Here is a 25,199-nt window from a genome sequence, read left to right on the forward strand (position 1 = left end):
CGGGGCTCGCCGCGATCGTCGCATCCCGGGGGATCGGCGCGGGAGGAGCACCGGGTCAACGGCGTATTGAAGACGGAGCGGCCGGACATCCGAGTGGGTCCGCGAGCGTCCGCGGTGTCATGGGCCGTCGGCGGGGAGCAACCGTAGCCGGCGGCGCGGGAGCGAGTGAGACGACACCGCCGAGACGAGCCCTAAACGGGGGCGGGGAGCACCGCCGAGGTCCGCGGCGCGCTCCCGGCCCGACGGGTCAGCGGCCCGCTGACCTACTGACCCCTGCTGCTGCCGCGAGGCAGTACAGGCGGGCACGACTGGTCGTGCGGGACGTGCTGATGCGGCGGGCCGGAGACGTTGCCTCGCTCGCTGACCTCGAGGAATACGCGGCCTCGGTCGCTGACTTCCTCGGGGGAGGTGCGGCGGGTGTGGCCAACGGCGATGCTCCCGGCGCCCGTGACCGTCCGGTTCGGTCGCGTGAGGCGCGGGGGCGGCGGGGCGAGGGGGCCGCCCCAGCGAGAGACGGCGCCAGAAATCGAAGGGGGCCGGCACCGGCCGGTCCCTCGCAGTCGGGAGAAGGACGCGGAGACTGGGTGCGCGAAGCGACTCGTCTACAGGCGCTGTACCGGGTGAACCGACGTCGTGCGGTCCGAGAGGTGCTGCAGGGGCCCGCAGAATTCTGCCAAGTGCCGAAGGAGCGGGTCCAGGCATACTTTGAGGACCTATATCGCGGAGGGGAACCTATGGGCAGTGTCGGCGACGAAGTCGTGGAGCGCGCTGACCCCTTGGCCGTTGAGGAGGCCGCGCGCCTGCTCGATCCGTTCGCGGAGCGAGTAGTTGACCGTCGGCTCCGGCGTATGAATAACTCTGCGCCGGGTCCCGACGGTATCAGCTATAAGGACCTCCGCGAATCGGATCCGGGCGCGCGACTCCTCACCGCGCTATTTAACATCTGTCAGCGGCTCGAGGCAGTTCCCGCGTCCTGGAAGACCTCCAACACAGTGTTGGTGTACAAGAAAGGCGACCGGGAAATGTTGGAGAACTGGCGTCCTCTCGCGCTGGGTGATACGGTCCCCAAACTTTACGCCGCGCTCGTCGCTGATCGTCTGACCGACTGGGCGGTCAGTAACAACAAGCTTAGCCGGGCGCAGAAGGGATTCCTAAGGGACGAGGGGTGCTACGAGCATAACTTCGTCCTGCAGGAAATCCTGACTGATGCCCGGCGGACTCGGCGGCAGGCGGTCGTCGCATGGCTGGATCTTTCCAACGCGTTTGGCTCGATCCCGCATGCGACGATCCGCCGCGCGCTCATTCGCTCCGGCGTGCCGGGGGGCCTCGTCAATATATGGAACTCCATGTATGACGGGTGCTCCACGCGGGTGCGAACTGCCGAGGGCTACACCGCGCCTGTCCCGATTCGCTCGGGCGTGCGACAGGGGTGTCCGCTTAGCCCGGTAGTATTTGACCTCGCTATCGACTCGGTGCTGCGCGCAGTCACTGATGTCGATGCGGGGTTCGATCTACTGGGCTATCGCTTTAACACCTTCGCGTACGCGGACGACATAGCCCTTGTCGCTGAAACGCCCGAGGGAATGCGGCGGCTTCTTGCCGTCGCGGAGCTCGAAGCATCGTCGGTGGGGTTGCGGTTCAACCCTGCGAAATGCGCCACCCTGCACATCGGTGCAGGAGTGGTCGGCAGGGTCCTACCGACGACCTTCGAGATCCAGGGGCAGCCCGTTCATCGCCTGGTAGGCGGCGAGCCTTACTTTCATCTCGGAGTACCGACCGGCTTCTCGGTCGACCAAACTCCATATGTCACCATCGGAGGCCTCCTGGAGGATCTTCGGGCGGTTGACCGCGCTCTCCTCGCCCCGTGGCAGAAGATAGAGACCTTGGCCACCAACATCCTGCCGCGCGTCGACTTTCTGCTACGGGGAGCCGCAGTGGAGAAACGCCCCCTCAAGACCGTAGATTTGGAGATCCGGCGGGCTGCCAAGGCCTGGCTCAACCTCCCGCAGAGGGCCAGCGCGGAGGTGGTCTACCTCCCTCCCAAACGGGGGGGTTGTGGGCTACTTCCGATGTCTGACCTCGCGGACGTCCTGTCCGTCGCGCACGCCTTCCGTATGCTTACGGCTGGCGGCGAGACGGTCAGGGGGCTCGCGTGGGCGTCTCTGCGGGGAGTTGTGGCCAGGCGTATTGGGGGCCCGCCATCGGGCGAAGATTTAGCTGCCTTCCTCTCGGGCTCGCTCGAGGGGAGGCTTCGCGACGGAGGGGAGCGCTCCCTGTGGTCGAGGGCGCGGAACGCCGCCCGGAGGCAGTCCGAAAGGTTGTCTCTTCGGTGGCGGTGGAGCGGGCCGACCGAGGAGTTGGTCGTGGAGTGCAGGGGTACGCCCGTAGGGGACTCGGTAAAAGTCCCACCTGGTGCTCGTGCCCAGGTGGTGACCCGTCTGCGCTCAGCGATGGCGGCATTTTACGCGTCAACGCTTTTGGCCAAACCGGACCAGGGGAAGGTGTTCGAGGTGTCGTCGCGGGCTGGGGTGAGCAATCACTTCGTCCGCGGCGGCAGCTTCACCCGCTTCGCCGACTGGCGCTTTATCCACCGCGCGCGCCTGGACGTCCTCCCCCTAAACGGCGCTCGTCGCTGGGGGGAGGCGGACCGAAGATGTCGGCGATGCGGGTTGGCGGCCGAGACCCTTCCCCACGTTATCAACCACTGTGGGGTCCATTCTGCCGCCATTCAGCTGAGGCACGACGCCGTGCTGCACAGGCTCCGAAAGGCTTGCCGTATGCCCGGTGAAAAACGGGTAAACCAGCGGGTCGAGGGGGTCGACGGGGAACTTAAGGAGCTACGACCTGATCTCGTGATCAGGCACGAGCCCTCCAAGTGTGTCGTCATATGCGACGTCACGGTGCCCTTCGAAAACCGCTGGAGGTCGTTTGAGGAGGCCAGGGCGAGGAAAATTGCCAAGTACTCGTCCTTGGCGGAGGCGCTCCAGCGCGAAGGGTACCGTGTCGTCGTGACGGCCTTCATCGTCGGCTCCCTCGGCTCGTGGGATCCGGCCAACGAGGCGGTGCTGCGGACGTTGCATATTGGCAGTGCGTACGCCTCTATGCTGCGCCGCCTCGTTGTCTCGGATACCATTCGCTGGTCGCGGGACGTTTACGTGGAACACGTGTCCGGCGTGCGCCAGTACGCCGCTCCTTCCCGTCCCTCCGGTGATGGGGTGCTCGCGACACCCCCCCGAGCGGTTCGCCGGCGTTGGCCCGCCGGCAGGGACGGCAGTGCTGCCTAATTTAGAGATTATTTATTTATTTATTTATTTATTCATTTATTATATATTTATTCTTATTTTTATTTATTTTATTTATTTTATTACGATGTGTATTCCGAGTGTGAATGTCGCGTAAATTATTGCGTATTTGTCCTGCCCACAAATATTTTTTTTATTTTTATTTGCTTGCTATTGCATGCTGTGTGGGCCTATATGTTCCGAGAGTGAATGTCGCGTATAATAATATTGTATTTTAAGCGAGTGTGAATGAGTCGTAATTGACTAATTTCTTTTAAATAATTTTTTAAACCGCGTGCGCGCTCCCGGGCCATTTTATCTTTTGACTTGCGACTGTGATAGGCCCGGGAGCGAAATGCTGTGATATGTATTGTATGAATTGCCCCGGCCTGCGAACCGGGGCAATATTAATATAATATATATATATACTCGCGCTCTGAGGGAGGCTGGTCCTCCCTCATCGCATAATCATAGTGTTTCCCACTGGCGGGGGGGGCTATTGTCCCCCGCTCATATATTAATTAAGATATGCGCGCGGCTAGAGCCGCTTTTATATTGTATTTTTACCCCGGGGGGGGGGTTTGCCTCCTCGGGGAACATTAATTGAAATAAAGTGGTTTTTATCTGTTCTTATCAGCTTAATATCTGATACAATCCCCATAGGGGATTCAGAATATTAAACTGATTTTTGGAACCGGGCGGGTGACCGGAGCTTGCTCCGACTCTGCCGCGGGTCGACCTGACATTGCAGTACCGTCAGGAGCGGCCTAATAAGCCAATTAAAACATAAGTTTATTATATTTAACATCTTTAATTACAGGCTTATTAGGCCCTGACCCGTGGCCGCGCGCCCGGTTTCACTAATTAGCGGTTTTCTGAATCCCCGGGTGATCGCGCGCTTTTTTCGCGTAAAGTCTTAGCTCGGGGGGCTTAGCCGGTTTTTTTTTTATTATTTGATAAGTTTTTTTTTTAACCCGGGAGTGTGAGTGAGTCGCGAGTGTGTCCGGCCGAGAGGCGATCGCGTAATTTATTTAATTTATTTATTTATTGAAAAACAGCGGGATTGCCCTTTTCGAGCGAGTGTGCGTCGTCTGCGTTTGACAGGCGTCCTGTTGAGGTGATTGCGCGGTGTTGTGACAGCTCAGTGGCACGTGGGTGCAGTGCGCGTTGATTAATTAATAATATAAATTAAATAAAGTCATTTAGTGCAATTAGCGGGCCTGTCATCCGGCCCGCCACGCGCTGCCTCCACGTGTCACGGCTTTGACATTGTTATTGTCGCACACCGCGCATATGACATTGATATTCTCGTTGAATAAATATATGTGTATTTTTATGTATGCTACCTGTGACAGTCTATTTATTAGTATCCTATTCCCTTAGATTTATAATTAGATTTAATCTGTATATATATATTTATTTATTAACTGTCTATTTATTCATTTTATTTATTACCATTTTCAATTGTATATATATCAACTTGCAGTTATATTCTTTTCTTATTATATGTACATATATTTTCATAATTATTTATTTTCTCAATTGTATATACATAATTATATTTATTTATTTATTCTTATTCATCTCTGAATTGTATATACTCATTTAATTATAATTATTTATTTATTTCACTTCAAATTGTACATATACATTAATACACAAATCTAGTCATCGCTCTTGTCTTCGCTGCAATTGGTCATATATACATAACTTTTCTTTACATTGACATATTTATTATTACCTATTTTTTTTTGACTATCACTATTCTTAATTGCATATATATATGGGCTTGCAGCTATTTATCCTTATTCTATTTATTACTGTGCGCACATATAAAGATTCATAACTGCCTATTTTCTTAACTGTATATACTTAACTATATTTATTCACTTATTTTTACATACTTCTGAATCGTATATACTCATCCATCTATATTTACTTATTCATTTCACTCCAAGTTATACATACACAGTAATCTACACAAAACCAGTCATCGCTCTGGTCCTCGCTGCAGCCTGATTGTATATGCATACTTTCATATTGGCATAGTCACTGTTATAATTATATTCTTATTTTTTTCTATCTACATTTATTTATTAATACTATATATACAGCCACTCGTATACTTTTATTTATTCATTCAACTTCCTTATTCTTAACCTAAACTGTCACAGATACTTAAATGCTACAAATTCACACTAGTAGACTCAACGCTGTGTATATATCCTATCATTTTTCTATCTATTTATACTAAATTTGATGCCAATGGTATATACAATAATTTACATTAGCCTATAAAGCTACATATACTATTAAATATATAATTTCCATAACTATACATATTTCTGACAGCCTTCATATAATTACATAATCATCGCTGAGGGGTACATGCACATTAACTCATACACATTCTTTTTACATATTTCCTATTAAATTATATACGCACACACAAGTACATTCATCCACTCGCAGCAGTACCTTAACTAGTTATCGACTTACATCTACTCACAGCGATACATCAGTTGTATATACACATTCTCGCATCTAATCACTTACAATCTATTCACTCACAACTATCTGCATACACTTAATCATACATTTACACATATTATTACACCTATACATTATATTTACAATATATACGCAGCTATCCACACAATCACACGAGTCTTGCAAAATACCACTCACATACATATATATTTGTTCGTTATTTATATTATAACATATTCACAATGTCACAGGACGCCCGCGTCGTCGTCATCGAGTATCCAGTGCCCGCCCGGGTGCATTGCCCGCGCTGCTGGATGACCGCTGACGGCGTCGCGAAGTCACGCGGCGAATTTAGCGACCCGCCGCACTTAATCAAGCACCAAAAGAAATATCATGCGGGGGACACCGTGACATACAAATGCTCCATGTGCGAGTACATGGGGCAAGGGAGATATCCCCTTAAATCTGTAAAAGTACACTTTGAAAAAAGTCACGGTGTCCCCGCTGCGGCGGGTGGCAACGCGGATGGCGCACACACTGGTAATACTGCCGGCGGGCCATCTTCTTCGGGTGCGCGTCCAAGGGCGGTGTGCGCTGCCCCGCCGTCGACGTCTGCCGCTGGAGCTCCGTCGCGAAACCGAGCGTCATCCTCGCGGCAACCCAGGCTCACGTTCTCCGCATCGGCGCCGACACCTGCACAAACAACAACAGGAATGAGTACACGGGCAACACCACCAGCCACGACCACATCGGCGCCAACGAGGAGATCTCCCTCCTACGCGGCCGTCACTGCAGCGGGGCCGACGACAAATCCACCATCGTCGTCGGCCGCCGCAAACACCACGCGCACAACATCCACAGCGTTGACGGGAAGGACGACCGCCATTACGTGCACCGCGAGCGCCGCGCCACGCGCGGCCGCCGCCGGCACGATTAAGGCGCATCCGCAACCTCAAGGCGGATCCACAACACAGCGCGGCGCAGCCAATAGGAAGCGTCCGTCTCCCGCGTCCAGAGAGGCGCGAATTCCGACTCCCACGTCATCGGGGGGAGGGCCGGCGACCACCAGGAGGCCCTCCGTGACCCCGCCGACCACCACCAGCACGACGGGGTCGTCCAGGAGTCGGAGATCACAGAGCGTGCCTCTTGAGAAGAGCGGCGCTACCAGACCGACACGCGTGCCCCCCAGAAGGTCACCGGGAGCCGCCGCCGATTTTTCACCATCCTTCGGCGGCGGGGGGGGCACACGGAGGAGGACGCCCGAGAAAACACCGCCAACCATCATCCAGGCAGGACCCACGACGAGGAGCAGGACTCGGGCGTCCAGCGTGTCGGTCGAGAAGACCGCGCGGGAGACGAGGTCCCTGGCCAGGTCATCGGCCAGGGCGGCACCGCGGGCGCCTCCGGGTAGAACGACGTCTACCAGGAGGAACCCGGAGGCGCGGCCGGCGACGACCATCTCCGCCGGCACCGCGGTGCGGAATCTGAGCGCCGCGCTATCGACGTCGCGGAGCACAGGGAGGGCACAGGGGCCGGCGAGGACGTCGCCCCTGCAGCGCGGGACCCCGCCCTCCCAGAGAAGCCCCGCCGCATCGCCGACCATCTGCGTATGCGGAGCGGGGTCTCCTCAACCTCCACCAACATCGGAGATGCCCGCGACGTCGATGCCCGCCACGTTGTCGACCAACACGGTGACAACCACTACATGCGGGTCCCCCGTGATGTCCACGGGGTACACCGCGGGGAGAAGGAGCACGCCGCTCCGTCCCTCCCCCCTCCCGACCATCCTGGAGGTGTCGCCGTGTGAGGTCGACGTGCGGATGCGCCGGGACATGAGGACGCCGGACGAAGTGCACCGAGGAGCATCCCCAAGGACATCGGGGGAGGAGGGAGACCCAGAGAGATGGAGGACGAGCCTGGGAAGAAGAGCGAGGCGTCGGCGGAGCGACGACTCCGTACAAAGTGTCAGCCCGGCGGCGGCGGGGCCGCGGCGATCGCCCGTCTCGCCGATAACGCCGGCGAACATAAGTGACAGAGACACTTTGAACTTGATTCGACCGTGCTCGGTGGTGCTGGAGCGGACCAGTGTTCGGTCCGTTGAGAGGGTTCCAGCGGGGCTCGCCGCGATCGTCGCATCCCGGAGGATCAACGCGGGAGGAGCACCTGGTCAACGGCGTGCTGAGGAGGAAGCGGCCGGACATCCGAGTGGGTCCGCGAGCGTTCGCGGTGTCATGGGCCGTCGGCGGGGAGCAACCGTAGCCGGCGGCGCGGGAGCGAATGGGATGACACCGCCGAGTCGAGCCCTAAACGGGGGCGGGGAGCACCGCCGAGGTCCGCGGCGCGCTCTCGGCCCGGCGGGTCAGCGGCCCGCCGACCTACCGACCCCTGCTGCTGCCGCGAGGCAGTACAGGCGGGCACGACTGGTCGTGCGGGACGTGCTGATGCGGCGGGCCGGAGGCGTTGCCTCGCTCGCTGACCTCGAGGAATACGCGGCCTCGGTCGCTGACTTCCTCGGGGGAGGTGCGGCGGGTGTGGCCAGCGGCGGTGCTCCCGGCGCCCGTGACCGTCCGGTTCGGTCGCGTGAGGCGCGGGGGCGGCGGGGCGGGGGGGCCGCCCCAGCGAGAGACGACGCCAGAAATCAAAGGGGGCCGGCACCGGCCGGTCCCTCGCAGTCGGGAGAAGGACGCGGAGACTGGGTGCGCGAAGCGACTCGTCTACAGGCGCTGTACCGGGTGAACCGACGTCGTGCGGTCCGAGAGGTGCTGCAGGGGCCCGCAGAATTCTGCCAAGTGCCGAAGGAGCGGGTTCAGGCGTACTTCGAGGACCTATATCGCGGAGGGGATCCTATGGGCAGTGTCGACGACGAAGTCGTGGAGCGCGCTGACCCCTTGGCCGTTGAGGAGGCCGCGCGCCTGCTCGATCCGTTCGCGGAGCGAATAGTTGACCGTCGGCTCCGGCGTATGAATAACTCTGCGCCGGGTCCCGACGGTATCAGCTATAAGGACCTCCGCGAATCGGATCCGGGCGCGCGACTCCTCACCGCTCTATTTAACATCTGTCAGCGGCTCGAGGCAGTTCCCGCGTCCTGGAAGACCTCCAACACAGTGTTGGTGTATAAAAAAGGCAACCGGGAAATGTTAGAGAACTGGCGTCCTCTCGCGCTGGGTGATACGGTCCCCAAACTTTACGCCGCGCTCGTCGCTGATCGTCTGACCGACTGGGCGGTCAGTAACAACAAGCTTAGCCGGGCGCAGAAGGGATTCCTAAGGGACGAGGGGTGCTACGAGCATAACTTCGTCCTGCAGGAAATCCTGACTGATGCCCGGCGGACTCGGCGGCAGGCGGTCGTCGCATGGCTGGATCTTTCCAACGCGTTTGGCTCGATCCCGCATGCGACGATCCGCCGCGCGCTCATTCGCTCCGGCGTGCCGGGGGGCCTCGTCAATATATGGAACTCCATGTATGACGGGTGCTCCACGCGGGTGCGAGCTGCCGAGGGCTACACCGCGCCTGTCCCGATTCGCTCGGGCGTGCGACAGGGGTGTCCGCTTAGCCCGGTAGTATTTGACCTCGCTATCGACTCGGTACTGCGCGCAGTCACCGATGTCGATGCGGGGTTCGATCTACTGGGCTATCGCTTTAACACCTTCGCGTACGCGGACGACATAGCCCTTGTCGCTGAAACGCCCGAGGGAATGCGGCGGCTTCTCGCCGTCGCGGAGCTCGAAGCATCGTCGGTGGGGTTGCGGTTCAACCCTGCGAAATGCGCCACCCTGCACATCGGTGCAGGAGTGGTCGGCAGGGTCCTACCGACGACCTTCGAGATCCAGGGGCAGCCCGTTCGTCACCTGGCAGACGGCGGGCCTTACTTTCATCTCGGAGTCCCGACCGGCTTCTCGGTCGACCAGACTCCATATGTCACCATCGGAGGCCTCCTGGAGGATCTTCGGGCGGTTGACCGCGCTCTCCTCGCCCCGTGGCAGAAAATAGAGACCTTGGCCACCAACATCCTGCCGCGCGTCGACTTTCTGCTACGGGGAGCCGCAGTGGAGAAACGCCCCCTCAAAACCGTAGATTTAGAGATCCGGCGGGCTGCCAAGGACTGGCTCAACCTCCCGCAGAGGGCCAGCGCGGAAGTGGTCTACCTCCCTCCCAAACGGGGGGGTTGTGGGCTACTTCCGATGTCTGACCTCGCGGACGTCCTGTCCGTCGCGCACGCCTTCCGTATGCTTACGGCTGGCGACGAGACGGTCAGGGGGCTCGCGTGGGCGTCTCTGCGGGGAGTTGTGGCCAGGCGTATTGGGGGCCCGCCATCGGGCGAGGATTTAGCTGCCTTCCTCTCGGGCTCGCTCGAGGGGAGGCTTCGCGACGGAGGGGAGCGCTCCCTGTGGTCGAGGGCGCGGAACGCCGCCCGGAGGCAGTCCGAAAGGTTGTCTCTTCGGTGGCGATGGAGCGGGCCGACCGAGGAGTTGGTCGTGGAGTGCAGGGGTACGCCCATAGGGGACACGGTAAAAATCCCACCTGGTGCTCGTGCCCAGGTGGTGACCCGTCTGCGCTCAGCGGTGGCGGCATTTTACGCGTCAGCGCTCTTGGCCAAACCGGACCAGGGGAAGGTGTTCGAGGTGTCGTCGCGGGCTGGGGTGAGCAATCACTTCGTCCGCGGTGGCAGCTTCACCCGCTTCGCCGACTGGCGCTTTATACACCGCGCGCGCCTGGACGTCCTCCCCCTAAACGGCGCTCGTCGCTGGGGGGAGGCGGACCGAAGATGTCGGCGATGCGGGTTGGCGGCCGAGACCCTCCCCCACGTTATCAACCACTGTGGGGTCCATTCTGCCGCCATTCAGCTGAGGCACGACGCCGTGCTGCACAGGCTCCGAAAGGCTTGCCGTATGCCCGGTGAAAAACGGGTAAACCAGCGGGTCGAGGGGGTCGACGGGGAACTTGGGGAGCTACGACCTGATCTCGTGATCAGGCACGAGCCCTCCAAGTGTGTCGTCATTTGCGACGTCACGGTGCCCTTCGAAAACCGCTGGAGGTCGTTTGAGGAGGCCAGGGCGAGGAAAATTGCCAAGTACTCGCCCTTGGCGGAGGCGCTCCAGCGCGAAGGGTACCGTGTCGTCGTGACGGCCTTCGTCGTCGGCTCCCTCGGCTCGTGGGATCCGGCCAACGAGGCGGTGCTGCGGACGTTGCATATTGGCAGTGCGTACGCCTCTATGCTGCGCCGCCTCGTTGTCTCGGATACCATTCGCTGGTCGCGGGACGTTTACGTGGAACACGTGTCCGGCGTGCGCCAGTACGCCGCTCCTTCCCGTCCCTCCGGTGATGGGGTGCTCGCGACACCCCCCCGAGCGGTTCGCCGGCGTTGGCCCGCCGGCAGAAACGGCGGTGTCGCTTAGTTTTATTATTTATTACTTATTTATTTATTTTTTATATATTTATTCTTATTCTTATTTATTTTATTTATTCTAGTACGATGTGTATTCCGAGTGTGAATGTCGCGTAATTTATTGCGTACCTGTCCTGCCCACAATTATCTTTTATTTTTATTTTTTTATTTTTTTTTCTATTTTTATTTACTTGCTATTGCATGCTGTGTGGGCCTATATGTTCCGAGAGTGAATGTCGCGTATAAAAATATTGCATTTTAAGCGAGTGTGAATGAGTCGTAATTGACTAATTTCTTTTTTTTTAATAATAATTTATTCTTTAAACCGCGTGCGCGCTCCCGGGCCATTTTATCTTTTGACTTGCGACTATGATAGGCCCGGGAGCGAAATGCTGTGATATGTATTATACGAATTGCCCCGGCCTGCGAACCGGGGCAATATTAATATAATATTTATATATACTCGCGCTCTGGGGGAGGCGGGCCCTCCCCCATCGCATAATCATAGTGTTGCCCACTGGCGGGGGGGGTTATTGTCCCCCGCCCATATATTAATTAAGATATGCGCGCGGCTAGAGCCGCTTTTATATTGTATTTTTACCCCGGGGGGGTTTGCCTCCTCGGGGAACATTAATTGAAATAAAGTGGTTTTTATCTGTTCTTATCAGCTTAATATCTGATACAATCCCCATAGGGGATTCAGAATATTAAACTGATTTTTGGAACCGGGCGGGTGACCGGAGCTTGCTCCGACTCTGCCGCGGGTCGACCTGACATTGCAGTACCGTCAGGAGCGGCCTAATAAGCCAATTAAAACATAAGTTTATTATATTTAACATCTTTAATTACAGGCTTATTAGGCCCTGACCCGTGGCCGCGCGCCCGGTTTCACTAATTAGCGGTTTTCTGAATCCCCGGGTGATCGCGCGCTTTTTTCGCGTAAAGTCTTAGCTCGGGGGGCTTAGCCGGTTTTTTTTTTTATTATTTGATAAGTTTTTTTTTTAACCCGGGAGTGTGAGTGAGTCGCGAGTGTGTCCGGCCGAGAGGCGATCGCGTAATTTATTTAATTTATTTATTTATTGAAAAACAGCGGGATTGCCCTTTTCGAGCGAGTGTGCGTCGTCTGCGTTTGACAGGCGTCCTGTTGAGGTGATTGCGCGGTGTTGTGACAGCTCAGTGGCACGTGGGTGCAGTGCGCGTTGATTAATTAATAATATAAATTAAATAAAGTCATTTAGTGCAATTAGCGGGCCTGTCATCCGGCCCGCCACGCGCTGCCTCCACGTGTCACGGCTTTGACATTGTTATTGTCGCACACCGCGCATATGACATTGATATTCTCGTTGAATAAATATATGTGTATTTTTATGTATGCTACCTGTGACAGTCTATTTATTAGTATCCTATTCCCTTAGATTTATAATTAGATTTAATCTGTATATATATATTTATTTATTAACTGTCTATTTATTCATTTTATTTATTACCATTTTCAATTGTATATATATCAACTTGCAGTTATATTCTTTTCTTATTATATGTACATATATTTTCATAATTATTTATTTTCTCAATTGTATATACATAATTATATTTATTTATTTATTCTTATTCATCTCTGAATTGTATATACTCATTTAATTATAATTATTTATTTATTTCACTTCAAATTGTACATATACATTAATACACAAATCTAGTCATCGCTCTTGTCTTCGCTGCAATTGGTCATATATACATAACTTTTCTTTACATTGACATATTTATTATTACCTATTTTTTTTTGACTATCACTATTCTTAATTGCATATATATATGGGCTTGCAGCTATTTATCCTTATTCTATTTATTACTGTGCGCACATATAAAGATTCATAACTGCCTATTTTCTTAACTGTATATACTTAACTATATTTATTCACTTATTTTTACATACTTCTGAATCGTATATACTCATCCATCTATATTTACTTATTCATTTCACTCCAAGTTATACATACACAGTAATCTACACAAAACCAGTCATCGCTCTGGTCCTCGCTGCAGCCTGATTGTATATGCATACTTTCATATTGGCATAGTCACTGTTATAATTATATTCTTATTTTTTTCTATCTACATTTATTTATTAATACTATATATACAGCCACTCGTATACTTTTATTTATTCATTCAACTTCCTTATTCTTAACCTAAACTGTCACAGATACTTAAATGCTACAAATTCACACTAGTAGACTCAACGCTGTGTATATATCCTATCATTTTTCTATCTATTTATACTAAATTTGATGCCAATGGTATATACAATAATTTACATTAGCCTATAAAGCTACATATACTATTAAATATATAATTTCCATAACTATACATATTTCTGACAGCCTTCATATAATTACATAATCATCGCTGAGGGGTACATGCACATTAACTCATACACATTCTTTTTACATATTTCCTATTAAATTATATACGCACACACAAGTACATTCATCCACTCGCAGCAGTACCTTAACTAGTTATCGACTTACATCTACTCACAGCGATACATCAGTTGTATATACACATTCTCGCATCTAATCACTTACAATCTATTCACTCACAACTATCTGCATACACTTAATCATACATTTACACATATTATTACACCTATACATTATATTTACAATATATACGCAGCTATCCACACAATCACACGAGTCTTGCAAAATACCACTCACATACATATATATTTGTTCGTTATTTATATTATAACATATTCACAATGTCACAGGACGCCCGCGTCGTCGTCATCGAGTATCCAGTGCCCGCCCGGGTGCATTGCCCGCGCTGCTGGATGACCGCTGACGGCGTCGCGAAGTCACGCGGCGAATTTAGCGACCCGCCGCACTTAATCAAGCACCAAAAGAAATATCATGCGGGGGACACCGTGACATACAAATGCTCCATGTGCGAGTACATGGGGCAAGGGAGATATCCCCTTAAATCTGTAAAAGTACACTTTGAAAAAAGTCACGGTGTCCCCGCTGCGGCGGGTGGCAACGCGGATGGCGCACACACTGGTAATACTGCCGGCGGGCCATCTTCTTCGGGTGCGCGTCCAGGGGCGGTGTGCGCTGCCCCGCCGTCGACGTCTGCCGCTGGAGCTCCGTCGCGAAACCGAGCGTCATCCTCGCGGCAACCCAGGCTCACGTTCTCCGCATCGGCGCCGACACCTGCACAAACAACAACAGGAATGAGTACACGGGCAACACCACCAGCCACGACCACATCGGCGCCAACGAGGAGATCTCCCTCCTACGCGGCCGTCACTGCAGCGGGGCCGACGACAAATCCACCATCGTCGTCGGCCGCCGCAAACACCACGCGCACAACATCCACAGCGTTGACGGGAAGGACGGCCGCCATTACGTGCACCGCGAGCGCCGCGCCACGCGCGGCCGCCGCCGGCACGATTAAGGCGCATCCGCAACCTCAAGGCGGATCCACAACACAGCGCGGCGCAGCCAATAGGAAGCGTCCGTCTCCCGCGTCCAGAGAGGCGCGAATTCCGACTCCCACGTCATCGGGGGGAGGGCCGGCGACCACCAGGAGGCCCTCCGTGACCCCGCCGACCACCACCAGCACGACGGGGTCGTCCAGGAGTCGGAGATCACAGAGCGTGCCTCTTGAGAAGAGCGGCGCTACCAGACCGACACGCGTGCCCCCCAGAAGGTCACCGGGAGCCGCCGCCGATTTTTCACCATCCTTCGGCGGCGGGGGGGGCACACGGAGGAGGACGCCCGAGAAAACACCGCCAACCATCATCCAGGCAGGACCCACGACGAGGAGCAGGACTCGGGCGTCCAGCGTGTCGGTCGAGAAGACCGCGCGGGAGACGAGGTCCCTGGCCAGGTCATCGGCCAGGGCGGCACCGCGGGCGCCTCCGGGTAGAACGACGTCTACCAGGAGGAACCCGGAGGCGCGGCCGGCGACGACCATCTCCGCCGGCACCGCGGTGCGGAATCTGAGCGCCGCGCTATCGACGTCGCGGAGCACAGGGAGGGCACAGGGGCCGGCGAGGACGTCGCCCCTGCAGCGCGGGACCCCGCCCTCCCAGAGAAGCCCCGCCGCATCGCCGACCATCTGCGTATGCGGAGCGGGGTCTCCTCAACCTCCACCAACATCGGAGATGCCCGCGACGTCGATGCCCGCCACGTTGTCGACCAACACGGTGACAACCACTACATGCGGGTCCCCCGTGATGTCCACGGGGTACACCGCGGGGAGAAGGAGCACGCCGCTCCGTCCCTCCCCCCTCCCGACCATCCTGGAGGTGTCGCCGTGTGAGGTCGACGTGCGGATGCGCCGGGACATGAGGACGCCGGACGAAGTGCACCGAGGAGCATCCCCAAGGACATCGGGGGAGGAGGGAGACCCAGAGAGATGGAGGACGAGCCTGGGAAGAAGAGCGGGGCGTCGGCGGAGCGACGACTCCGTACAAAGTGTCAGCCCGGCGGCGGCGGGGCCGCGGCAATCGCCCGTCTCGCCGATAACGCCGGCGAACATAAGTGACAGAGACACTTTGAACTTGATTCGACCGTGCTCGGTGGTGCTGGAGCGGACCAGTGTTCGGTCCGTTGAGAGGGTTCCAGCGGGGCTCGCCGCGATCGTCGCATCCCGGAGGATCAACGCGGGAGGAGCACCTGGTCAGCGGCGTGCTGAGGAGGAAGCGGCCGGACATCCGAGTGGGTCCGCGAGCGTTCGCGGTGTCATGGGCCGTCGGCGGGGAGCAACCGTAGCCGGCGGCGCGGGAGCGAATGGGATGACACCGCCGAGTCGAGCCCTAAACGGGGGCGGGGAGCACCGCCGAGGTCCGCGGCGCGCTCTCGGCCCGGCGGGTCAGCGGCCCGCCGACCTACCGACCCCTGCTGCTGCCGCGAGGCAGTACAGGCGGGCACGACTGGTCGTGCGGGACGTGCTGATGCGGCGGGCCGGAGGCGTTGCCTCGCTCGCTGACCTCGAGGAATACGCGGCCTCGGTCGCTGACTTCCTCGGGGGAGGTGCGGCGGGTGTGGCCAGCGGCGGTGCTCCCGGCGCCCGTGACCGTCCGGTTCGGTCGCGTGAGGCGCGGGGGTGGCGGGGCGGGGGGGCCGCCCCAGCGAGAGACGACGCCAGAAATCAAAGGGGGCCGGCACCGGCCGGTCCCTCGCAGTCGGGAGAAGGACGCGGAGACTGGGTGCGCGAAGCGACTCGTCTACAGGCGCTGTACCGGGTGAACCGACGTCGTGCGGTCCGAGAGGTGCTGCAGGGGCCCGCAGAATTCTGCCAAGTGCCGAAGGAGCGGGTTCAGGCGTACTTCGAGGACCTATATCGCGGAGGGGATCCTATGGGCAGTGTCGACGACGAAGTCGTGGAGCGCGCTGACCCCTTGGCCGTTGAGGAGGCCGCGCGCCTGCTCGATCCGTTCGCGGAGCGAATAGTTGACCGTCGGCTCCGGCGTATGAATAACTCTGCGCCGGGTCCCGACGGTATCAGCTATAAGGACCTCCGCGAATCGGATCCGGGCGCGCGACTCCCCACCGCTCTATTTAACATCTGTCAGCGGCTCGAGGCAGTTCCCGCGTCCTGGAAGACCTCCAACACAGTGTTGGTGTATAAAAAAGGCAACCGGGAAATGTTAGAGAACTGGCGTCCTCTCGCGCTGGGTGATACGGTCCCCAAACTTTACGCCGCGCTCGTCGCTGATCGTCTGACCGACTGGGCGGTCAGTAACAACAAGCTTAGCCGGGCGCAGAAGGGATTCCTAAGGGACGAGGGGTGCTACGAGCATAACTTCGTCCTGCAGGAAATCCTGACTGATGCCCGGCGGACTCGGCGGCAGGCGGTCGTCGCATGGCTGGATCTTTCCAACGCGTTTGGCTCGATCCCGCATGCGACGATCCGCCGCGCGCTCATTCGCTCCGGCGTGCCGGGGGGCCTCGTCAATATATGGAACTCCATGTATGACGGGTGCTCCACGCGGGTGCGAGCTGCCGAGGGCTACACCGCGCCTGTCCCGATTCGCTCGGGCGTGCGACAGGGGTGTCCGCTTAGCCCGGTAGTATTTGACCTCGCTATCGACTCGGTACTGCGCGCAGTCACCGATGTCGATGCGGGGTTCGATCTACTGGGCTATCGCTTTAACACCTTCGCGTACGCGGACGACATAGCCCTTGTCGCTGAAACGCCCGAGGGAATGCGGCGGCTTCTCGCCGTCGCGGAGCTCGAAGCATCGTCGGTGGGGTTGCGGTTCAACCCTGCGAAATGCGCCACCCTGCACATCGGTGCAGGAGTGGTCGGCAGGGTCCTACCGACGACCTTCGAGATCCAGGGGCAGCCCGTTCGTCACCTGGCAGACGGCGAGCCTTACTTTCATCTCGGAGTCCCGACCGGCTTCTCGGTCGACCAGACTCCATATGTCACCATCGGAGGCCTCCTGGAGGATCTTCGGGCGGTTGACCGCGCTCTCCTCGCCCCGTGGCAGAAAATAGAGACCTTGGCCACCAACATCCTGCCGCGCGTCGACTTTCTGCTACGGGGAGCCGCAGTGGAGAAACGCCCCCTCAAAACCGTAGATTTAGAGATCCGGCGGGCTGCCAAGGACTGGCTCAACCTCCCGCAGAGGGCCAGCGCGGAAGTGGTCTACCTCCCTCCCAAACGGGGGGGTTGTGGGCTACTTCCGATGTCTGACCTCGCGGACGTCCTGTCCGTCGCGCACGCCTTCCGTATGCTTACGGCTGGCGACGAGACGGTCAGGGGGCTCGCGTGGGCGTCTCTGCGGGGAGTTGTGGCCAGGCGTATTGGGGGCCCGCCATCGGGCGAGGATTTAGCTGCCTTCCTCTCGGGCTCGCTCGAGGGGAGGCTTCGCGACGGAGGGGAGCGCTCCCTGTGGTCGAGGGCGCGGAACGCCGCCCGGAGGCAGTCCGAAAGGTTGTCTCTTCGGTGGCGATGGAGCGGGCCGACCGAGGAGTTGGTCGTGGAGTGCAGGGGTACGCCCATAGGGGACACGGTAAAAGTCCCACCTGGTGCTCGTGCCCAGGTGGTGACCCGTCTGCGCTCAGCGGTGGCGGCATTTTACGCGTCAACGCTCTTGGCCAAACCGGACCAGGGGAAGGTGTTCGAGGTGTCGTCGCGGGCTGGGGTGAGCAATCACTTCGTCCGCGGTGGCAGCTTCACCCGCTTCGCCGACTGGCGCTTTATACACCGCGCGCGCCTGGACGTCCTCCCCCTAAACGGCGCTCGTCGCTGGGGGGAGGCGGACCGAAGATGTCGGCGATGCGGGTTGGCGGCCGAGACCCTTCCCCACGTTATCAACCACTGTGGGGTCCATTCTGCCGCCATTCAGCTGAGGCACGACGCCGTGCTGCACAGGCTCCGAAAGGCTTGCCGTATGCCCGGTGAAAAACGGGTAAACCAGCGGGTCGAGGGGGTCGACGGGGAACTTGGGGAGCTACGACCTGATCTCGTGATCAGGCACGAGCCCTCCAAGTGTGTCGTCATTTGCGACGTCACGGTGCCCTTCGAAAACCGCTGGAGGTCGTTTGAGGAGGCCAGGGCGAGGAAAATTGCCAAGTACTCGCCCTTGGCGGAGGCGCTCCAGCGCGAAGGGTACCGTGTCGTCGTGACGGCCTTCGTCGTCGGCTCCCTCGGCTCGTGGGATCCGGCCAACGAGGCGGTGCTGCGGACGTTGCATATTGGCAGTGCGTACGCCTCTATGCTGCGCCGCCTCGTTGTCTCGGATACCATTCGCTGGTCGCGGGACGTTTACGTGGAACACGTGTCCGGCGTGCGCCAGTACGCCGCTCCTTCCCGTCCCTCCGGTGATGGGGTGCTCGCGACACCCCCCCGAGCGGTTCGCCGGCGTTGGCCCGCCGGCAGAAACGGCGGTGTCGCTTAGTTTTATTATTTATTACTTATTTATTTATTTTTTATATATTTATTCTTATTCTTATTTATTTTATTTATTCTAGTACGATGTGTATTCCGAGTGTGAATGTCGCGTAATTTATTGCGTACCTGTCCTGCCCACAATTATCTTTTATTTTTATTTTTTTTTTTTTTTTTTTTATTTTTTTTTTTTTTTTTTTTTTTTTTTTTTTTTTTTTTTTTTTTTTTATTTTTTTTTACTTGCTATTGCATGCTGTGTGGGCCTATATGTTCCGAGAGTGAATGTCGCGTATAAAAATATTGCATTTTAAGCGAGTGTGAATGAGTCGTAATTGACTAATTTCTTTTTTTTAATAATAATTTTTTCTTTAAACCGCGTGCGCGCTCCCGGGCCATTTTATCTTTTGACTTGCGACTATGATAGGCCCGGGAGCGAAATGCTGTGATATGTATTATACGAATTGCCCCGGCCTGCGAACCGGGGCAATATTAATATAATATTTATATATACTCGCGCTCTGGGGGAGGCGGGCCCTCCCCCATCGCATAATCATAGTGTTGCCCACTGGCGGGGGGGGTTATTGTCCCCCGCCCATATATTAATTAAGATATGCGCGCGGCTAGAGCCGCTTTTATATTGTATTTTTACCCCGGGGGGGTTTGCCTCCTCGGGGAACATTAATTGAAATAAAGTGGTTTTTATCTGTTCTTATCAGCTTAATATCTGATACAATCCCCATAGGGGATTCAGAATATTAAACTGATTTTTGGAACCGGGCGGGTGACCGGAGCTTGCTCCGACTCTGCCGCGGGTCGACCTGACATTGCAGTACCGTCAGGAGCGGCCTAATAAGCAAATTAAAACATAAGTTTATTATATTTAACATCTTTAATTACAGGCTTATTAGGCCCTGACCCGTGGCCGCGCGCCCGGTTTCACTAATTAGCGGTTTTCTGAATCCCCGGGTGATCGCGCGCTTTTTTCGCGTAAAGTCTTAGCTCGGGGGGCTTAGCCGGTTTTTTTTATTATTTGATAAGTTTTTTTTTTAACCCGGGAGTGTGAGTGAGTCGCGAGTGTGTCCGGCCGAGAGGCGATCGCGTAATTTATTTAATTTATTTATTTATTGAAAAACAGCGGGATTGCCCTTTTCGAGCGAGTGTGCGTCGTCTGCGTTTGACAGGCGTCCTGTTGAGGTAATTGCGCGGTGTTGTGACAGCTCAGTGGCACGTGGGTGCAGTGCGCGTTGATTAATTAATAATATAAATTAAATAAAGTCATTTAGTGCAATTAGCGGGCCTGTCATCCGGCCCGCCACGCGCTGCCTCCACGTGTCACGGCTTTGACATTGTTATTGTCGCACACCGCGCATATGACATTGATATTCTCGTTGAATAAATATATGTGTATTTTTATGTATGCTACCTGTGACAGTCTATTTATTAGTATCCTATTCCCTTAGATTTATAATTAGATTTAATCTGTATATATATATTTATTTATTAACTGTCTATTTATTCATTTTATTTATTACCATTTTCAATTGTATATATATCAACTTGCAGTTATATTCTTTTCTTATTATATGTACATATATTTTCATAATTATTTATTTTCTCAATTGTATATACATAATTATATTTATTTATTTATTCTTATTCATCTCTGAATTGTATATACTCATTTAATTATAATTATTTATTTATTTCACTTCAAATTGTACATATACATTAATACACAAATCTAGTCATCGCTCTTGTCTTCGCTGCAATTGGTCATATATACATAACTTTTCTTTACATTGACATATTTATTATTACCTATTTTTTTTTGACTATCACTATTCTTAATTGCATATATATATGGGCTTGCAGCTATTTATCCTTATTCTATTTATTACTGTGCGCACATATAAAGATTCATAACTGCCTATTTTCTTAACTGTATATACTTAACTATATTTATTCACTTATTTTTACATACTTCTGAATCGTATATACTCATCCATCTATATTTACTTATTCATTTCACTCCAAGTTATACATACACAGTAATCTACACAAAACCAGTCATCGCTCTGGTCCTCGCTGCAGCCTGATTGTATATGCATACTTTCATATTGGCATAGTCACTGTTATAATTATATTCTTATTTTTTTCTATCTACATTTATTTATTAATACTATATATACAGCCACTCGTATACTTTTATTTATTCATTCAACTTCCTTATTCTTAACCTAAACTGTCACAGATACTTAAATGCTACAAATTCACACTAGTAGACTCAACGCTGTGTATATATCCTATCATTTTTCTATCTATTTATACTAAATTTGATGCCAATGGTATATACAATAATTTACATTAGCCTATAAAGCTACATATACTATTAAATATATAATTTCCATAACTATACATATTTCTGACAGCCTTCATATAATTACATAATCATCGCTGAGGGGTACATGCACATTAACTCATACACATTCTTTTTACATATTTCCTATTAAATTATATACGCACACACAAGTACATTCATCCACTCGCAGCAGTACCTTAACTAGTTATCGACTTACATCTACTCACAGCGATACATCAGTTGTATATACACATTCTCGCATCTAATCACTTACAATCTATTCACTCACAACTATCTGCATACACTTAATCATACATTTACACATATTATTACACCTATACATTATATTTACAATATATACGCAGCTATCCACACAATCACACGAGTCTTGCAAAATACCACTCACATACATATATATTTGTTCGTTATTTATATTATAACATATTCACAATGTCACAGGACGCCCGCGTCGTCGTCATCGAGTATCCAGTGCCCGCCCGGGTGCATTGCCCGCGCTGCTGGATGACCGCTGACGGCGTCGCGAAGTCACGCGGCGAATTTAGCGACCCGCCGCACTTAATCAAGCACCAAAAGAAATATCATGCGGGGGACACCGTGACATACAAATGCTCCATGTGCGAGTACATGGGGCAAGGGAGATATCCCCTTAAATCTGTAAAAGTACACTTTGAAAAAAGTCACGGTGTCCCCGCTGCGGCGGGTGGCAACGCGGATGGCGCACACACTGGTAATACTGCCGGCGGGCCATCTTCTTCGGGTGCGCGTCCAAGGGCGGTGTGCGCTGCCCCGCCGTCGACGTCTGCCGCTGGAGCTCCGTCGCGAAACCGAGCGTCATCCTCGCGGCAACCCAGGCTCACGTTCTCCGCATCGGCGCCGACACCTGCACAAACAACAACAGGAATGAGTACACGGGCAACACCACCAGCCACGACCACATCGGCGCCAACGAGGAGATCTCCCTCCTACGCGGCCGTCACTGCAGCGGGGCCGACGACAAATCCACCATCGTCGTCGGCCGCCGCAAACACCACGCGCACAACATCCACAGCGTTGACGGGAAGGACGGCCGCCATTACGTGCACCGCGAGCGCCGCGCCACGCGCGGCCGCCGCCGGCACGATTAAGGCGCATCCGCAACCTCAAGGCGGATCCACAACACAGCGCGGCGCAGCCAATAGGAAGCGTCCGTCTCCCGCGTCCAGAGAGGCGCGAATTCCGACTCCCACGTCATCGGGGGGAGGGCCGGCGACCACCAGGAGGCCCTCCGTGACCCCGCCGACCACCACCAGCACGACGGGGTCGTCCAGGAGTCGGAGATCACAGAGCGTGCCTCTTGAGAAGAGCGGCGCTACCAGACCGACACGCGTGCCCCCCAGAAGGTCACCGGGAGCCGCCGCCGATTTTTCACCATCCTTCGGCGGCGGGGGGGGCACACGGAGGAGGACGCCCGAGAAAACACCGCCAACCATCATCCAGGCAGGACCCACGACGAGGAGCAGGACTCGGGCGTCCAGCGTGTCGGTCGAGAAGACCGCGCGGGAGACGAGGTCCCTGGCCAGGTCATCGGCCAGGGCGGCACCGCGGGCGCCTCCGGGTAGAACGACGTCTACCAGGAGGAACCCGGAGGCGCGGCCGGCGACGACCATCTCCGCCGGCACCGCGGTGCGGAATCTGAGCGCCGCGCTATCGACGTCGCGGAGCACAGGGAGGGCACAGGGGCCGGCGAGGACGTCGCCCCTGCAGCGCGGGACCCCGCCCTCCCAGAGAAGCCCCGCCGCATCGCCGACCATCTGCGTATGCGGAGCGGGGTCTCCTCAACCTCCACCAACATCGGAGATGCCCGCGACGTCGATGCCCGCCACGTTGTCGACCAACACGGTGACAACCACTACATGCGGGTCCCCCGTGATGTCCACGGGGTACACCGCGGGGAGAAGGAGCACGCCGCTCCGTCCCTCCCCCCTCCCGACCATCCTGGAGGTGTCGCCGTGTGAGGTCGACGTGCGGATGCGCCGGGACATGAGGACGCCGGACGAAGTGCACCGAGGAGCATCCCCAAGGACATCGGGGGAGGAGGGAGACCCAGAGAGATGGAGGACGAGCCTGGGAAGAAGAGCGGGGCGTCGGCGGAGCGACGACTCCGTACAAAGTGTCAGCCCGGCGGCGGCGGGGCCGCGGCAATCGCCCGTCTCGCCGATAACGCCGGCGAACATAAGTGACAGAGACACTTTGAACTTGATTCGACCGTGCTCGGTGGTGCTGGAGCGGACCAGTGTTCGGTCCGTTGAGAGGGTTCCAGCGGGGCTCGCCGCGATCGTCGCATCCCGGAGGATCAACGCGGGAGGAGCACCTGGTCAACGGCGTGCTGAGGAGGAAGCGGCCGGACATCCGAGTGGGTCCGCGAGCGTTCGCGGTGTCATGGGCCGTCGGCGGGGAGCAACCGTAGCCGGCGGCGCGGGAGCGAATGGGATGACACCGCCGAGTCGAGCCCTAAACGGGGGCGGGGAGCACCGCCGAGGTCCGCGGCGCGCTCTCGGCCCGGCGGGTCAGCGGCCCGCCGACCTACCGACCCCTGCTGCTGCCGCGAGGCAGTACAGGCGGGCACGACTGGTCGTGCGGGACGTGCTGATGCGGCGGGCCGGAGGCGTTGCCTCGCTCGCTGACCTCGAGGAATACGCGGCCTCGGTCGCTGACTTCCTCGGGGGAGGTGCGGCGGGTGTGGCCAGCGGCGGTGCTCCCGGCGCCCGTGACCGTCCGGTTCGGTCGCGTGAGGCGCGGGGGCGGCGGGGCGGGGGGGCCGCCCCAGCGAGAGACGACGCCAGAAATCAAAGGGGGCCGGCACCGGCCGGTCCCTCGCAGTCGGGAGAAGGACGCGGAGACTGGGTGCGCGAAGCGACTCGTCTACAGGCGCTGTACCGGGTGAACCGACGTCGTGCGGTCCGAGAGGTGCTGCAGGGGCCCGCAGAATTCTGCCAAGTGCCGAAGGAGCGGGTTCAGGCGTACTTCGAGGACCTATATCGCGGAGGGGATCCTATGGGCAGTGTCGACGACGAAGTCGTGGAGCGCGCTGACCCCTTGGCCGTTGAGGAGGCCGCGCGCCTGCTCGATCCGTTCGCGGAGCGAATAGTTGACCGTCGGCTCCGGCGTATGAATAACTCTGCGCCGGGTCCCGACGGTATCAGCTATAAGGACCTCCGCGAATCGGATCCGGGCGCGCGACTCCTCACCGCTCTATTTAACATCTGTCAGCGGCTCGAGGCAGTTCCCGCGTCCTGGAAGACCTCCAACACAGTGTTGGTGTATAAAAAAGGCAACCGGGAAATGTTAGAGAACTGGCGTCCTCTCGCGCTGGGTGATACGGTCCCCAAACTTTACGCCGCGCTCGTCGCTGATCGTCTGACCGACTGGGCGGTCAGTAACAACAAGCTTAGCCGGGCGCAGAAGGGATTCCTAAGGGACGAGGGGTGCTACGAGCATAACTTCGTCCTGCAGGAAATCCTGACTGATGCCCGGCGGACTCGGCGGCAGGCGGTCGTCGCATGGCTGGATCTTTCCAACGCGTTTGGCTCGATCCCGCATGCGACGATCCGCCGCGCGCTCATTCGCTCCGGCGTGCCGGGGGGCCTCGTCAATATATGGAACTCCATGTATGACGGGTGCTCCACGCGGGTGCGAGCTGCCGAGGGCTACACCGCGCCTGTCCCGATTCGCTCGGGCGTGCGACAGGGGTGTCCGCTTAGCCCGGTAGTATTTG

General features: G+C 55.7%; 1 protein-coding gene and 3 pseudogenes across 1 annotated transcript; all 4 read left to right on the forward strand.

The window, feature by feature from the left end:
- The first annotated feature begins 3,879 nt into the window (after positions 1 to 3,879).
- LOC140671499 (U2 spliceosomal RNA) lies at positions 3,880 to 4,057 on the forward strand (annotated as a pseudogene).
- A 1,056-nt stretch (positions 4,058 to 5,113) lies between these two features.
- Positions 5,114 to 12,565, forward strand: LOC140671115 (uncharacterized). Its single transcript, XM_072902219.1, has one exon. It carries the CDS (start codon positions 6,014 to 6,016, stop codon positions 11,165 to 11,167), a length of 5,154 nt encoding a protein of 1,717 aa, XP_072758320.1. The 5' UTR covers positions 5,114 to 6,013; the 3' UTR covers positions 11,168 to 12,565.
- LOC140671500 (U2 spliceosomal RNA) lies at positions 11,787 to 11,964 on the forward strand (annotated as a pseudogene).
- A 7,177-nt stretch (positions 12,566 to 19,742) lies between the features above and the next one.
- LOC140671501 (U2 spliceosomal RNA) lies at positions 19,743 to 19,920 on the forward strand (annotated as a pseudogene).
- The last annotated feature ends 5,279 nt before the right edge of the window (positions 19,921 to 25,199 follow it).

This window comes from Anoplolepis gracilipes, chromosome 11, assembly GCF_047496725.1.
Source record: "Anoplolepis gracilipes chromosome 11, ASM4749672v1, whole genome shotgun sequence".
In the NCBI taxonomy this organism is placed as follows: domain Eukaryota; kingdom Metazoa; phylum Arthropoda; class Insecta; order Hymenoptera; family Formicidae; genus Anoplolepis; species Anoplolepis gracilipes.